Source organism: Lissotriton helveticus, chromosome 4_2, assembly GCF_964261635.1.
Source record: "Lissotriton helveticus chromosome 4_2, aLisHel1.1, whole genome shotgun sequence".
Taxonomy (NCBI): Eukaryota; Metazoa; Chordata; class Amphibia; order Caudata; family Salamandridae; genus Lissotriton; species Lissotriton helveticus.
The window spans coordinates 136,396,593-136,413,879 of NC_136064.1; the positions used below are offsets into that span (position 1 = coordinate 136,396,593).

A 17,287-nucleotide genomic window follows, 5' to 3' on the forward strand; every position below is an offset into this window, starting at 1 on the left:
GGCTCAGTGTTAAAGATTAAGTGCAGCATGCGGTCTGGGGGGATAAATATTTTATGCGTGCTGCTACTTCTGAGCATTGAAAGCGGTGAAACATAAGGGGTGGGCCGCTGGTATTAATAAAGCAAGCCGGTACGTTAGAAGGGAGACAAGCTCTTGGCATAGCTGTGGGGAGGAGAAAGGCAACACGGCCTGGCGGCCGTGAAAAGTGTGAAATGAAAGCCTTTGATGCAGCAGGGAGCGGAGCGGATCCCTTTCAAGTGAAGCTGCTGGCGGCACCACGCTGGGGAAGCAACAGATGGCTGGCTTTCATGTGCACGCGCTTTTTAGGTCAATGCGCTTGCGCATTGAGCTTGCTTTTCACGGGCACAACATCAAATTGCCTGATGGTTAAGCTCTGGTTAAGCCCCAATATTTCTCGCAAGCTCAATGCGCAAGCGCATTGACAGGCTCGACCTAAAAACTATTGGCAGAGGCAATATTGTAGTGGGGTGTGATTTCAATTTAGTCTCGGACCCCGACCTGAACAGAAACACAGCATACGTACATGGCACAGGAGCTATGTCTGGGGTACTTAGGAAGGAGCTCTGAGATGCAGGTCCAGTTGATGCCTGGCAATACTTACACCCAGCTATGAAGGATTACTCACTTTATTGATATGTACACTTATCCTACTCCTGTATCGTCACCTCTTCCCACTGAGTGCCCTCCCATCTGCGCAGATCACAGATAGCTCCATTTCAGACCATGCGCATGTTGATCAGAGAAGTGGACAAGCAGGAAGCTTTCCATGCCTTTTACCAACGCTTTTTTACCTCTTGGGGCGAGGATCCAATTAAGATAGCTGAGTATCTCCAGAGCTGTCCCTGCCTTCCACTAGACACCTCTCTGACCCGAAACTTGGAGGAACCTTTCTTGGTTGCTAATCTCCGCAGGGCCCTCCATGAGCTTTCCCAGGGCAAATCCCCTGGCCAAGTCGGCCTTACCCCGGCCTTCTACTGCTCTTTTTCGCAAAATTTCAAGATCACCTGCTCACACTCTTCAATTCACACGCCACAGGTCTTACACCAACTATGACTGATGCCGAAACATTACTTGTTCCCAGGCAGGCACAATGACCATTCACTCTGTTCATCACACCGCCCAATCACCCTATTTAATACCAACGCAAAGCTCTATATTAAGGTGTTGGCCAAATGCCTAGGAACCCTCCTCCCCTGGTTAATAAACCTCAATCAGGTCAGCTTTATACAGCGTTGGCAGGGATCGGATAATTTTCAACGCCTATCTCACCTAGTGGAAAAGACCCAGTGAAATGCTAGCCCTGACCTGGGGAGCGGAACCTTACTTCGAGCGGTCCTCCAGAAAATAGGAGTAGGCCCAGTTATGGTCAGTACGATCATGGCCTCATACTCAACACCTACTGCCTCCTTCCGAATTAATAGCCAAACAACCTCCTCTTTTCCCCAGTCAAGGGGCAACTGGCAGGGCTGCCCCCTATCCCCGTCATTCACCCTTGTAGATGAGCCTCTTGCTATCCCTCTACGGCAATTGACCAACATAAGGGGAATTCCTTTTGGGGGACAAGACCACAAAGTACTGCTGTACGCCAATGACCATCTTCTTGGCTTAACAGGGCCAGACACTTCCCTTCCCATGGTAGTCCATTCCTTACAGACCTACGAACAGGTATCCAGGTATAAGATTAACTTGGCCAAATCGCAAGTGCCCAACCTCACTCTGTTGCCGCAGCTTCTCCACCACCCAGAGGCCCTCGCCCCCTTCCAGTGGTCCTCTCACTCTACACAATACTTAGGCCTTACAATCACGAACTCACTTGCCATTTGGACGCAAGTTAATTGGCCACGCCACCGGAAGGATTACTTGAAGACCTCAGGCACTGGAGTCCGCTCCACATCTCATGGTTGGGCCACATCGATGTGGTAAAAATGAATGCCTCCCCCGGCTCCTATATCTATTGCAGCCATTGCCCACTCCCATCCCCACTGATGACATCAGGTGACTGCAGGGGAACCTTTACTCCTTTATTTGAAACGGGAAGTGCCCTGTGTTTCTGCTTTTTTCCTTATGCTTCCAAGAAACCAGGGAGGACTCGCCTGTCCCAACCTCCAGGATTACTACTGGGCCGCCCATCTGCACTACATCTTTGAGTGGGTGGTATGAGAGAGCGAGAAGCACTGGCTACAAATGGACCGACTGTCGGCTGCTTTGGGATCACACCTGGCTTCCAAAGCAACATCGCCCAAGTAGTGCCTATATTGCAACGCTGATACGCACAGTACTGAATATATGGGACAAATTGGCCATCAAAAGAGGTCTGACTACTTTTCCATCACCGAACACTCCAATTGCAAGGAACCCTGCTTTCTCTCCCATCTTCCCCCGGGATTCCTTCCCTGATTGAGTCTAGGGAGAATGTGGATTTCTACAAGACCTATACAGGGCCCACTTGTCAAGCCAGTGTAAGAGTTTCATCTTCCTGAAAAGACTCGTCTTCAATGCTTTCAGCTTCAGCACTGGGCCCTCTGCCCACCTCCCCCAAAGCAGAAGCTGTCACCCGCTCCCTTACGCTCTTCGAATAGATGGTTTGCAGCTTTGAGGGCACTCGCGGTCTAGTGTCCAAGACATACCATAATCTACAACAATGCTGCCTCATCCCCCGCCATCCATACCAGTGAAAATGGGGCCCAGACAACACTCCTGACATCATTCAGAAACAGCAGGAGAAGCTCTGGAAAGAGACCCTGCATATACATAAAAGCATCTCTCAGCAAGAAGTTGCCTTTAAGATAATGCTCCAATGGCCCTACACCTCCAGCCCATCTCTGCTCCATGTTCCCTACAGCCTCTGTCGCATGTTGGAGATGTGGAGCGCAGACGGGACATTATCACCACATATGGTGGGCATTCCCTTCTCTTACCATCTTTTGGAAGGAGATCCTGATTCATATCAAGGGAACCCTGGGCTATCCTATATCAGCAGACTGTCACACAATTATTTTGGATATCCGCCTCATATCACTGGTCGCAATGACTCAAGCGGACTGGTATCTCATACGTCATATGATGGGTGCGGCTGAACAGATAATAGCTCAAGCCTCTAGGTCTCCCCTGACCCCCTCAGCAGCGTCTTGGTTCACACAACTTTGGCACACCATGCTATGGAGTAGATTACGCACAAACTGTCCCTTACAGATAGAAAGTTCTGGCACATCTGGATGCCTCTTATTGACTACATGTCCCACTTAGAATACTTATGTTTCCAAACACACCCAGATTGTGCGCTCTTCACATGTTTGACACACCAGGGTAAGTGTGAAATTGTACTGCGATCACCGTGCTCCCCTACTCTTGCTGCTCCACAGCCAAGGGAGACTGGCGGTAGACTCCCTGACTTTCCTGGATGACCCCTTCCTTTCCTCCCTCCCCTTCCCAATTTATCAGTTCCTTTCTTCAACTAGGCAAGCACCGACATGAGATAAGCACGCTCTGTCTGCTTTTTGGCTCTCCCAGTCTCTCCACCGGGAACACATTAAGCAAGCCATAGGCATCCCTTTTCCCGGGGGTTTGGGACAGCTTCAATGTATTAATTGCAAATCTTGTTTGATGTGTTGCTACTGCTGTGCCAATTGATTGTTTTTTCAACTGCGAAAGTGTTGTACTGTTTTACAAAATTTGATAAACAGATTTTGAGTAGAAAAATAAAATGTGTGACCATAGGCAAATATTGTATTTCACCGAAACAGATTTTTTCATTATTGTTTATGATAACACTTTCAAATGTGTGAGTTCAGAATACCGGTGTACAATAACATTTTGTGTTTGTTTTAATTGACTATAATGCTGTTCTATACTAATCTGGGTGACGTAGGTTTACCCGACAATCGTCTTGCCTCTTACTTCATTAATAAGTTCATGTTTCACATCTATCATTTTCAATAAGTACTTCCCATGTAGTTCCATAGCGAGCAAAAGGACGATGGATTAAACCCAGATCTGTGACTGGGGGTGAGTGGTTGAAAAGTTTCAGTCCATCATCTTCTTGCGTTTGCTTTTTTCGCATATGGCTTAAGTGGCCATGGGCATGTCCAGAAGAGGGTCCCTTGCTCGCCGTGCCACTGGATTCAAGCTAGCCTGGCTGATATGGGGAGAAACCCTGAAACCAGTCCTAGGATGCTTGCTTCCGGTCCTTGGAGGACCGGGTCTGGCAGTTCGGGCCGGACTGTTCCCATGAGGCGCATGGTCAAGACTGATTTGCATATAGCTGGGTCTGAACTGGGGTGGCATAGTGAGCAAAAGAACGATAATGGATTCATCCCAGATCTGTGACTGGGGGTGAGTAGTTGAAAAGTTTCAGGACTTTGCCCATCATACTGTTGTCTGTGCTATAAGGCAATGCATTTATGTCTTAGCTTCCTAATGTTAAATAAACAAACTTTTTTGAATTTTGAAGACTCTTAATCATATTTTTCAAGATATTTTCTGTATGATTTATATAGCAAACATGTTCAGGGCTCAGCTCATGCACAGGCTTTAAGATCCGAGCAAAACCCCTGGCTCGGCTCTCCCACTTAATGTGTTGGCGTGCCCGTCTCTCATGCTTAGGCATTTTAGGAGGTCTCCAGCGCGACCAGCCTGGTCCCTGCTCTGTGGCCACACTCTCTCCCTGATGATCACATGGTGGAAAAGGTTTAACACTGTTTAGTTGGTTACTTTGAGTGCATTGCAGCAATTGTTATCTAATGAAAGATGGTTTTGTGTCACACATGCCAGATCCAAGCCTGTGGTCCCTAAATGACTCCTGGATCAGGGCAACCCTGCCCAGTACCACGCAGCAGGCGTTAGACTAACGCATTTCAGTGTAATGATCAGCATTACCGCACTGAAATGCAATGTCACGCCTTATAGCGCCTCCTCAGCTGTCAAGCCGGGAACGCTGCTATAATGAAGTCTGAGCGGCAGTGCGCGGCTCTCTGGCTCAGCTGCTGCTGAGCTCCACAGTAGTGCTTGGTGCAATGTAATTCACCGACACCGCGCGGCGAGTTCATTGATATCATGAGGAGCGGTGGAGTCAGTGTGTCCTGGGCCAATCAATGGACACCGCCGAATTCAGTTGTGTATTAATGCGCCTACGGCTCTGGCTCCTACTTCCTGCGGTGGACGTGGGCGGGCACCTTGCAGTTCTCCCTTTATGGATTGCACTGACTGTTGTGCAATGGGAATGGCAGCTCACGCTCGAATTGCAGGCTGCCGTGCGGTATGTTGTTCCGCAACAGACCCGACCCCACTGGCCTCCCTGGGAGCTTGCTAGCAGTGACAGTCATGGCATCAAGGTAAGTATGGCAGAGGTCGTGGCTGCTTGCATGCCTGCGACGGCTGCAACCGCACCGGCGCCACAGCCAGCGTGTGCTTAGCTGATGATCAAGGCTGAGTAGAATCAAGATTGCAGCAGTAGACAGAAACAAACTGGTCGACAACGGTCCAAGCAGAAGATTGTGTTCACAGTGGGCTCACCAATTGCCTCGGGCCAATATTGTAGCCACAGCCCGCCCTAGCATCCCTCAGCACCACATCCATGTGTGTGGAGCGCAGGCAGGATGTCAGGCCTCATCTGCCCTCCTTCCCTCAGTCAGGTGTGGGCTCTTTGTAGTCCAATCCCATGCCAGTGGAGGTACACTTGGGTGAGCCAGTCTGCCTTCAGGGCATGGCAAACTGCTTTCGTTTATGGGCTCCTGTCACCTCATCAGGGGACAAGCTCTGGAGGGTGGAGGTTTTATTTTGGCACGTTACCCAGGTACATCCACTGTCATGCAAGCAGTGATAATGGTACAAATGCAATTGTCCTTTACTATTTCTTTCTTTTTCTCCAATAGTGCAAAGTTTCCGCTTTTGTGCTGTTATTATTTTCATGTTTACCCTGGCCATCTGAGCCCTCTTAGCTGTTACACATCACATCCCCTTGGGATGATTGATCGGATCCGTTTTTTTTTCAATGGGGGCTAGGAGACACGTACGATCTGAGAATCATTCAGCTTTGATCTATTTCTTCATTTTATTTTATTTATTTTTTAATTTGCAAACGCTGGTGGTTAAGTTTCACTTGCACACACAACAGATGCAGTGCAAGGTTCTCTCAACCTAATATAAACGTATTCTGACTAGTGCTTGTGGTGGTTGTCTATTTACTTGTGTAATATTGTGTAATATGCGCAATCTCCTCTGATGCGTCTGTAAAACGTCCCTTCTGTCCTGAATTTTTGTCCTGAATTCTGACCCATTGTCCTGAATTTTTACTCTCACTGCCCTGACTTGGCACCCATGCCAGTTGGTCACCCTATCCTAGTCACACTGCCGTCTTCAGTTCTCGAACGGGTCTGTGGGGAGGCTGCGCCCTGCACACCACCGCGGCCAGAGTCCCTGTCAGTGGGGGTCTGTGCCCCGCACACCACCCCGGCCAGAGTCCCTGTCGGTGGGGGAGTCTGCGCCCCGCACACCACCCCTAGCCAGAGTCCATGTCGGTGGGGGAGTCTGCGCCCCGCACACCACCCCAGTCAGAGTCCCTGTCGGTGGAGGCTGCGCACTGCACACACCCCCAGCCAGAGTCCCTGTCAGTGGGTGAGGCTGCGCCCCGCACACCACCCCGGCCAGTGTCCCTGTCGGTGGAGGCTGCGCCCTGCACACCACCCCGGCCAGAGTCCCTGTCGGTGGGGGCTGCGCACCGCACACACCCCCAGCCAGAGTCCCTGTCGGTGGAGGCAGCGCCCCGCACACACCCCGGCCAGAGTCCCTGTCGGTGGGGGCTGCGCGCCGCACACACCCCGGCCAGAGTCCCTGTCGGTGGGGGCTGCGCGCCACACACACCCCGGCCAGAGTCCCTGTCGGGGGGGTTGCGCGCCGCACACGCCCCCAGCCAGAGTCCCTGTCGGTGGGACAGCGCCCCGCACACACCCCGGCCAGAGTCCCTGTCGGTGGGGGCTGCGCGCCGCACACACCCCCAGCCAGAGTCCCTGTCGGTGGGGGAGTCTGCGCCCCGCACACCACCCCTAGCCAGAGTCCCTGTCGGTGGGGTAGTCTGTGCCCTGCACACCACCCCAGTCAGAGTCCCTGTCGGTGGAGGCTGCGCACTGCACACACCCCCAGCCAGAGTCCCTATCAGTGGGTGAGGCTGCGCCCCGCACACCACCCCAGCCAACTGTCGGTGGAGGCTGCGCCCTGCACAACACCCCGGCCAGAGTCCCCGTCGTTGGGGGCTGCGCGCCGCACACACCCCCAGCCAGAGTTCCTGTCGGTGGAGGCAGCACCCCGCACACACCCCGGCCAGAGTCCCTGTCGGTGGGGGCTGCGCACCGCACACACCCCGGCCAGAGTCCCTGTCGGTGGGGGCTGCGTGCCGCACACACCCCAAGCCAGAGTCCCTGTCGGTGGAGGCAGCGCCCCGCACACACCCCGGCCAGAGTACCTGTCGGTGGGGGCTGCGCGCCGCACACACCCCCAGCCAGAGTCCCTGTCGGTGGAGGCAGCGCCCCGCACACACCCCGGCCAGAGTCCCTTTTGGTGGAGGCTGTGCGCCTCACACACCCCGGCCAGAGTTCCTGTCGGTGGGGGAGTGCAAAGGGCTCTTCTCCTTCGTTATCTGTATATTGCTCCATGTGTTACTTTAGTCTTTTTTCCATATTTCATTGTCTTGTTTAATATTCTGTATTCTGCATTCCTTGCTCATGTGTTCCATACCTCTGGCGTGCGCACCTCCAAACATGTTTATGTTTGAAGGTGCATCGCTCGTGGTACTATTCATCACTGAAGCACCTTAACTGTTGAACGATCCATTCAACCGTTGCGCTTCACTGAGGACAGCTGTACTCCCGTGTTAAGCTGCAGTGCCATAATAAACTTCACTGAAACACACCTGAAAACGTTTCCTCATTTCCTGGATTAACCTGCATCGGCACTCTTTACAGGGAGGCTGCGCCCCGCACAACACCCCAGCCACAGTCCCTGGTGGTGGAGGCTGCGCCCCGCACACCACCCCGGCCATAGTCCCTGTTGGTGGAGGCTGCACCCACACACCACCCCGGCTAGAGTCCCTGTCGATGGAGGCTGCATGCCACACACACCCCCAACCAGAATCCCCGTCCGTGGAGGAGGCTGCGCCTCACACACCACCCTGGTCAGAGTCCCTGTCGGTGGGAGAGGATGCGCCTTGCACACAACCTCGGACAGGGTCCCTGTCGATGGAGGCTGCGCCACGCACACCACCCCGGCCAGTGTTCCTGTCGATGGAAGCTGCGCCCCTCACACCACCCCAGCCAGAGTTCCTGTCGATGGAGGCTGCGCCTTGCACACCACCCCGGCCAGAGTCCCTGTCAAAGGAGGCTGCGCCGAGCACACTACCCCGGCCAGAGTTCCTGTCGATGGAGGCTGCGCCACGCACACTACCCTGGCCAGAGTTCCTGTCGATGGAGGCAGCGCCCCGCACACCACCCCGGCCAGAGTCCCTGTCAAAGGAGGCTGCGCCCCGCACACCACCCCGGCCAGAGTCCCTGTCGAAGGAGGCTGCGCCGCGCACACTACCCGGCCAGAGTTCCTGTCGATGGAGGCTGCGCCACGCACACTACCCCGGCCAGAGTTCCTGTCGATGGAGGCTGCGCCCCGCACACCACCCCGGCCAGAGTCCCTGTCGAAGGAGGCTGTGGCCCGCACACACCCCCCGTAGAGTCCCTGTCGGTGGAGGCTGCGCCCCTCACACCACCCCGGCCAGAGTCCCTGTCGATGGAGGCTGCGCCCCGCACACCACCCCGGCCAGAGTCCCTGTCGAAGGAGGCTGCGCCGCGCACACTACCCCGGCCAGAGTTCCTGTCGATGGAGGCTGCGCCACGCACACTACCCCGGCCAGAGTTCCTGTCGATGGAGGCTGCGCCCCGCACACCACCCCGGCCAGAGTCCCTGTCGAAGGAGGCTGTGGCCCGCACACACCCCCAGTAGAGTCCCTGTCGGTGGAGGCTGCGCCCCTCACACCACCCCGGCCAGAGTCCCTGTCGAAGGAGGCTGTGGCCCGCACACACCCCCAGTAGAGTCCCTGTCGGTGGAGGCTGCGCCCCTCACACCACACCGGCCAGAGTCCCTGTCCATGGAGGCTGCGCCCCTCACACCACCCCGGCCAGAGTCCCTGTCGAAGGAGGCTGCATGCCACACACACCCCCAACCAGAATCCCCGTCCGTGGAGGAGGCTGCACCTCACACACCACCCTGGTCAGAGTCCCTGTCGGTGGGAGAGGATGCGCCTTGCACACCACCTCGGACAGAGTCCCTGTCGATGGAGGCTGCGCCACGCACACCACCCCGGCCAGTGTTCCTGTCGATGGAAGCTGCGCCCCTCACACCACCCCAGCCAGAGTTCCTGTCGGTGGAGGCTGCGCCCCTCACACCACCCCGGCCAGAGTCCCTGTCCATGGAGGCTGCGCCCCTCACACCACTTCGGCCAGAGTCCCTGTCGAAGGAGGCTGTGGCCCGCACACACCCCCAGTAGAGTCCTTGTCGGTGGAGGCTGCGCCCCTCACACCACCCTTGCCAGAGTCCCTGTCGAAGGAGGCTGCGTCCCTCACACCACCCCGGCCAGAGTCCCTGTTGGTGGGGGAGGCAGCGCCCCTCACACTGACCCCAGCCAGATCCCTGTCGATGGAGGCTGCGCCCCGCACACCACCCCAGCCAGAGTCCCTGTCCATGGAGGCTGCGCCCCTCACACCCCCAGCCAGAGTCCCTGTCCATGGAGGCTGCGCCCCGCACACCACCCCGGCCAGAGTCCCTGTCGATGGAGGCTGCGCCCCGCACACCACCCCGGCCAGAGTCTCTGTTGGTGGAGGCTGCGCCCCGCACACCACCCCGGCCAGAGTCTCCGTTGGTGGAGGCTGCGCCCCTCACACCACCCCGGCCAGAGTCTCCGTTGGTGGAGGCTGCGCCCCTCACACCACCCCGGCCAGAGTCTCCGTTGGTGGAGGCTACGCCCCTCACACCACCCCGGCCAGAGTCTCCGTTGGTGGAGGCTACGCCCCTCACACCACCCCGGCCAGAGTCCCTGTTGGTGGGGGAGGCAGCGCCCCTCACACTGACCCCAGCCAGATTCCTGTCGATGGAGGCTACGCCCCTCACACCACCCCAGCCAGAGGCCCTGTCCATGGGGGCTGCGCCCCTCACACCGACCCCAGCCAGAGTTCCTGTCCATGGAGGCTGCGCCCCGCACACCACCCCAGCCAGAGGCCCTGTCCATGGGGGCTGCGCCCCTCACACCGACCCCAGCCAGATTCCTGTCGATGGAGGCTGCGCCCCGCACACCACCCCAGCCAGAGGCCCTGTCCATGGAGGCTGCGCCCCTCACACCACCCCAGCCAGAGTCCCTGTCCATGGAGGCTGCGCCCCTCACACCACCCCAGCCAGAGGCCCTGTCCATGGAAGCTGCGCCCCGCACAGAGACCCTGTTGGTGGAGGCTGCGCCCACACATCACCTCAGTAGAGTGCCTGTCAGAACGACGACCGGAAGGAAGGGCTTCCATGCCCGCGCGAGGGCAGCTGACGTCACTTCCTGTCGGCTGCCGAGTCCATAACATGCGCAACAGGCGCGAAATGTATGCGCAGGCGCACGTCATCACGAGTAGGTCACATGATTTCCACCTGCCAAGTTCTGTTCCAACACGAGGCAGGGCCTGCGCACGTGGAGGCGGCCTCGCGGGCAGCACAGGGCCCTAACGCGTGACTGCTGCCCGCGCGCGCGGGATCTTTACTCACTGCAGTCCTCCCGCGCGCGGGTTCTGTTGCGTCAGTGCCTCCCTCGCGCAGGGTGTTTCGTCACTGTAGCACTGCCGCGCGCGGGTTCTGTTGCGTCAGTGCCTCCCTCGCGCAGGGTGTTTCGTCACTGTAGCACTGCCGCGCGCGGGTTCTGTTGCGTCAGTGCCTCCCTCGCGCAGGGTGTTTCGTCACTGTAGCACTGCCGCGCGCGGGTTCTGTTGCGTCAGTGCCTCCCTCGCGCAGGGTGTTGCGTCACTGTAGCCCTCCCGCGCGCGGGGCGTCTCGTCAGGTCCGGCGGGTGAGGCGCTTCCGCCCGCCCCGGCGCGCGCTCCGTCGGTTGAGCCGCCGCCCCCTCCCTCCCACCCCCTCAGACACCGGCAGCGGCGGAGATGAGCGACCGGGAGCGGCGGAGGCCGCCGTCCCCCCTCAAGAGGGAGCCGCGGCGGGTGCCGGTCTGCTACTCCAGGGTACGAGCCCCCCTTTCTTACCCCTCCCCCCCCCGCTCAGCTCTCTGGTATCGGGGGCGGGCGGGAGAGAGCAGAGCCGCCCCCGCGCCTGAGAACGAATAAGCCCTTCAGTGCACACCCAGGGCCTTCCTCCCCCGGTGTGACAGCGGGGCCAGAGACTGAGGCAGAGGGGGGTGGAGGGGCCGCATTCACCGGGCCAGGGCCCACGCCCCGAGGTGTTCGGCACTGTAGCCTCGGCCTCGCCCGCCCCTGAGGGCCCGGCCGTGTGAAGACTCTGATACCTGTGTGAGGAGCCCGGCAGGGAGGTGCCAGTGGGGACAGGAAGGCTTGGCGCCCTCACTTTATTAACTTTGAAGTGCGGCACCTGTTCAGAGACGGCCACACAGGGACCTTCATTTCAGAAGGGATTCATGGAGTGGGGCAGAGTAAGTAGGGAGTCAGTCAAAAGATTCAGGGGCAGATCTACAAGAAAGAGGCGCCGCGTGGCACCGCAAGCTCTGTGACTGCACCGCGCCACTTTAAGAGCACAGGAATGCAACACATTTACAAGAATATGTCCCATTCCTGTGCACTGGCGCACAAGCTGCAGCCATGCGCTGCCACCCTTGCACCATGCTGCAAGGATGCCTGCGTTGTGGGGAGATTGTTTTTGTGTAAAAAGGGGCACCTTCCTGCATAAAAACAATCACTAAAGGCTTTTTACTCTTTCAATGTCTGCTGTAGAATGCAGCACACATTGAAAGAGGAAAAAACGAGGAAAAATTAAAACATTTCTCATCGTGCCTCGCTACACCACCTCTAGGGTGGCGTAGCATTCAGACGCATCTCCGGATTTACGATTTCTCGTAAATCTTCAGTTGTGTCTTCTTCCATGTGTGTGGTGTGGGAACACTCACAGCAACACCCATAGAACGCCGCTTCAACGCAAAGTGATGCTTGTGAAGGGGCTATATTTACAAGGAGAGGAAAAGTCCCGCAGAGTGGCTTTTCCTTTCCTTGTAAATATGAAGGAGCCCCCTGCGCCACCAGTATGTCACGAAAAGTGGCGCAGGGGGATTGTTAATCTGCCCCTGACTTTATGAACATGGTCTCCCAATAAAATACTTGCGATCTTCTCTGAGTTTCTAATATGTATGACTGGGGCTCAACCACTAGAGCAGATAGGAAAGTGGGCAGCCCTGCCTAGTGCCTCTCTCACGTTTGATTGGAGCTGTACATTGACTGTTAACTCTAATGATTGCTAAGGGGTATGTGTTTATTGCCATGATTTTATTTATCATTTTGAGGCTCAAGTTTATCTTGTGCAGAACCACCTTGTGAAAAGTCTAACTCACCCAATAAAAAACCATCTCTGCATCCAAAGATAGGAGCAGATAAGGTATGTTACTTAGATGTGCTTTTTCAATCAAGCGTGTAAGTCATCTGATGTCTGCTCCTGGTTGGTCACGTATATAAAAGCCTACCTGGACAAAATCTATCTGCTTTTTGCAAGAGGGAATTCAATTGTTGCACTAAAATTTTGCTGTAGAGTTTTGCATCTGTGTTCAACAAAGCCATGGGGTGATAAGATGTACAGTTAGTTGGTTCTTTACTGATTTGGGTATCAATGTAATCTTTGCTTCACATATAGATGGGGTTAAGCTTGTGCTTAAATTAAAATAATTTTATAGAGTGGTGAGCAAATCTTTTAAAAACTTGAGAAAGACTTTGTAGGAGTCTGCAGAGAAACCATCCAGCCCAAGGTCTTATCCAGTAGCATGGATTTAAGAGCCCTGTGTTGTTCCTCAGATTCTATTTTGGCTTCCATAAGTTCCCTGTGGAGTGAGGAGATAGGTGACCAGTTTCAGGTTAACAGTTAAGCCTGGATTTCATTTGTGTGTTAATCTCTCTGCCTATAAAAAGTGGTAGAAATCACTAAATGTTTGTTATTTCTCTGACACTTTTATTGCCCATGTATTACTGTGAGTTTTAACATGTGGGATATAAGCTTTACCTCTGTGAAGATGGATTTTACATGCTTATAATGTGACAACTTTATCTCCATTGTCATAGAAACGCTGTTTCCAGGAGAGCAGAGATTTCTCTGCATAGTTTGTCCAGTGGGATGTAAAATGGCCCCTCAGCGCAGCCAGTTTCCTTGAATCTGTTTGGAAGTTGAGTGGTTAACTAACTGTTTCAGTGCTGTGATTTTAGGCGTGAGAGTGTGCTCAAGAAGGCGTGTTTCCTTGGCCCTCTCTATTTCGATTGGAATAATGGAGCCCTTAGTAGTAGTTTTCAAAGCACCCCAAAGTGTATGAGGTGGTACGTCAGACTGAGTTGTGTCCAAAGTAAATCTGAGTAGCAGACGTTAGTCTTTTGGCCCGTTAACTGGGTCCCTTAGAATGGGCGATTTCAGTCGCCAACGTGGAGGGCCTTGGTTTGGCGAGAGCTCATCATGCCAGGCAAGTTCTAGATATGCATGGTCTGAGATAGAAATGTCGGAGACTGTGTCCGAGGGCAGTGAATGTAAGAAAGAGTGGGTAATGAAGACCTAGTCGGTTTTGGAATATGAGGATTGGACATACGAGTAGAAGGAATAGTCCCAAAGGAGAGATTGTGCATCCCGACATGCATCAACTAGGCACCTTTCAGTGATCTATTTTCTAAGGAGGACCGACTGCACTTTTACATTGGCATGTCGTTTCTTTCTTATCTGTAACTGGATCCCAGGCCAAGTTAAAGTCACCACCCGTCACAATATCCCTCAGGGTGTCTCTCAATTGTTCCTTCCAGAGTGTGTGGAGACAGGTCTTGCACAGTGTTTGGGGTGTAGAGGTTTAGTCGGGTTGGCATATTACCAGCTCTCTGGAGTTTGAGCTTAACATACCAACCCTCCCTATCTCTATTTATTGCCTGGGGGGTTTTGGACTGCGTGGGCTTTGCAGAGTTTGGTGCCACCAGCTGTTTCAGAAATAGAGGATGCATTGAACAAGTGTGGGTATTTCGAATGGCACATGTGGATGTGGTCATTCTTTGTGCTGTAATTCTTTATTAAGAAGAAAACCATTTTGCAGATGTACAATTCGGAATAGAATGCACATTGCAATGGGGAGGGTGAAGCGAGGGGGTAGGGCTGGCATAATGCTAGTAATGTTGCCAACAAACGTGAATTGTGCGTCTTCTGTCCTCCTGTGTTGACAGGCCGACATCCCTAGTGGGTAAGAGACCATGGTCAGCCTTCAGCTAGGGTAGGGAGGATGCCCTGAATATTGGGGTGGGATGAGGAAGGCGGTAAGAAAAGAGGGTGGAAGCATAGACCAAAGGGTGTCCCTGGCCACCAGACTGTATTGCCCTGCGGTGCACTGGTGGAGTGACGCCCATGTCAGCACACATGAAAAGGGGGGGGAATGGGAGGCGGCTGAGGTCCATAGAAGGAGAAGGAGTCGATGCGTGCCCGAGGGAGAGGGAGGAGAGAAGAGGCAGGAGAGCATGGCACAGGTGAGGAAAGGGGAGATTGAGATATGAGCGAGAGAGAGATAGGGCGGGGCTAGGAGACCAGAAGGAGTGGCTGTGAGACGGGGGAAGGCAGAAAAGAGGTGTGGAAAGGGGGAATGGGTGACAGAATGAGAATATGTCCCAGCAGGCCTCCGAGAGGGATCGTCATGGTCTACATACAGACACTGTTGTTTAGGGTTTTAGGGCTGTGTTGCTTTTAGGGATCATCCGTCAGGAAAAAATACCTTTTGATTGGTTTTGTAGGTTGTAGATTACTCCTTCGTGCTTCTCTGTATCATCGCCACTGTCCAGTCTTCTTGTGATCGAGGCGTTGGAAACCGCCATTGGCGGAGGATGCTGATTTTGGCTGTTTCCAGCGCTGTGTGGAGAAGGCAGAGCTGCTGGCGGGAAAGTTCTGACTGGTTCCCTACGTCATGGAGGAGGATCAAAGGGGGAGTTGCAGTGGCATGGATGCCCCCAGTGTTGTTCCAACAGCCACCTAAAAGGGTTGGATCGAAGGGCATTCACACAGGATGTGGGTAAGATTGCAGCGTGTGGCCGGGCATCTCCAACAACTGGCGTGAGGTAGTAGCCCAGCTCTGTTTAGTCTCCCTGGGGTCCAGTGCCATTCATGGAGCATCTTGAAGGGACAGAACTTTGAGCGTGCCTCACAAGTGCCCTTACTTGGGGCTTTCAGGATATCAGCCCAACCGTTCTCGTCGATTGCTATCTGTCGGCATGTCTGCCATTTGATGTGGAGACTATGGAGAATGGGCTGTGAGAAAAGGTGACACATAAGTGTGCTGTGAGAAAAGGTGACGCGCAAGTGTGCTGTAGAGTCCCGACATCACTCTCTTATTGCGGCCACAGGTAGGACGCCACATGCGAGATCTGTAGAGACCACGGATGTGACCCCAGGCAGCGTCTCAAAAAGTGTTGCAGCTGCAGATGACGCCAGGCCTGTTGAGGCTGGAGGCCACATTCCTCCCTAATGCGCCTGAATGATTTGAGGTCACTGTTATTAAGTACCTGGTCCAGGCTGTGTATGCCTGCTTCTTTCCACTGGTCCCAGTGGAGGCTCCTACTATCGATGTATAGTCAGACGTTGCCCCATACTGGTTCCTTGTCCTGCAAGTAGGGGTCATCTAAGGAGAAGCGGTGTGCACGTTACAAGGCCTTTTGTGTAGCCTATAGCATGGGGTGGTTAGGTCGAGACTGGGGAGGGCGTCTTCTGTAAAGAGGGCTAAGGCCCTGACAACTAGATAGTAATAGGCGTTTTGTTTGGACCCATTGAGGAGGGTCCGGGTGTCAGGGAGCAGGTACGTAAGTTGTGAGAAGTATAGGGACAAAGCATAGTGTTCAACTAATGGGAGGCCCAGGCCCCTACAGGAACGCCGCGCTCAGGATAAGGCACCCTCCCTCCAGGGAAGACACCCCCAACTTATCCTTTCCAGTGTCTCGGATAATGCACCAATCTCCCTTTCCCTGATCTATCGTTGGTACCGCAGACAAGGTACATACACGCTATTCTTCATTCATGAAGTCCGTCCCTACTAATCTGACATTTTCTTTGGTGCACTGTCCCTCCGTTGAGAGCGCAAATTTTACCTAGCCACTCCGGGCACTGTATCTTGCGAAAAAGATCCTAAACTCAAAGGGGTCAGGGGACTGAGACTGAAGCTCCCGTGGGCCAGATGGAGGGGGACCCTGGGCAGCCCTTACTTCTGGGGGGACCGCCTCATGCAAACCAGCGTCGTTTCCGTTTGCGCCCATGTGAGTCGGACATCAGAAAAAGGAACAAAGCATGGCACCTTCTCCGTCTCGTGGTCCCCTACACCATCAAGGACCCATTGATCGTAGGGGAGCGGTAGTTGGACTCTCTGGCAATGAGATGAGTGGATTGAGTGTTTCCGGCCGTCCACCTTTACTACCGTCCTGGTGACAAGGAGGAGCTGCGGAAGTCCTTTCCAGCATGGCTTCAAACTCCCCCTCCTCTGGTAGGTTTGGACCAGGATATAGTCGCCAGGCCGAATGCTGTGGGCTGGCCCCTCAGGTATTTGCGGCAGAGCCTCGTGGATCTGTTGATGAATAGAATGCACATTTTTTGTCAACTCGCACAAGTAGTCCACAAGCAAAGGGTATGCTATCTCTGAGATGCGGCGAGGCTGTGGGACGCCCAAACATTTGCGGGACAGCCGAAACAATCTCATATGGGACCACCCTGTTCTAGAGTGGGCTGTCGCCCTTGTGAACAATAGATAGTGCTAGGGTTAACGCATCTGGCCATTGCAATCCTGTGCTTTCTTTGATCTTTGCCATCTTCAATTTGAGAGTACCATTGTACTTCTCAACCAAACATGCTGACTAGGGATGATTTTCTGCATGAAATTTCTGCTTGATGTGCAAACCATCACACTGTAACTGGATAACCTTTGAGTTGAAATGACTTTCTTTGTCACTCCACATCAAACGGGGCAAGCCGAATCGCAGAAAGAACTCTTTTAAAAGGGCCTTTGCCGTTGCTATGGTTGTGTACTCTTTAGTGGAGT

The 17,287-nt window shown here is 54.3% G+C and overlaps 2 protein-coding genes across 3 annotated transcripts in view; one reads left to right on the forward strand and one right to left on the reverse strand.

Moving 5' to 3' along the window:
- Nucleotides 1-10,677, reverse strand: part of LOC144752258 (uncharacterized) — a 250,705-nt gene extending 240,028 nt beyond the window's left edge. The window contains exon 1 of one of the 2 annotated variants that reach the window (XM_078640268.1): nucleotides 10,518-10,666. The gene's annotated coding sequence lies outside the window, so the exon portion shown is untranslated. Of the gene's footprint in view, nucleotides 1-10,517 lie in introns of both variants that reach the window. The other variant, XM_078640266.1, reaches the window with a different exon arrangement.
- A 362-nt stretch (nucleotides 10,678-11,039) lies between these two features.
- The window catches only part of LOC144752262 (diacylglycerol O-acyltransferase 1-like), a 75,566-nt gene continuing 69,318 nt past the window's right edge, over nucleotides 11,040-17,287 (forward strand). The window contains exon 1 of the mRNA XM_078640272.1: nucleotides 11,040-11,264. Coding sequence (XP_078496398.1) covers nucleotides 11,187-11,264 — 78 coding nt within the window. The 5' untranslated portion in view covers nucleotides 11,040-11,186. The remainder of the gene's footprint in view (nucleotides 11,265-17,287) is intronic.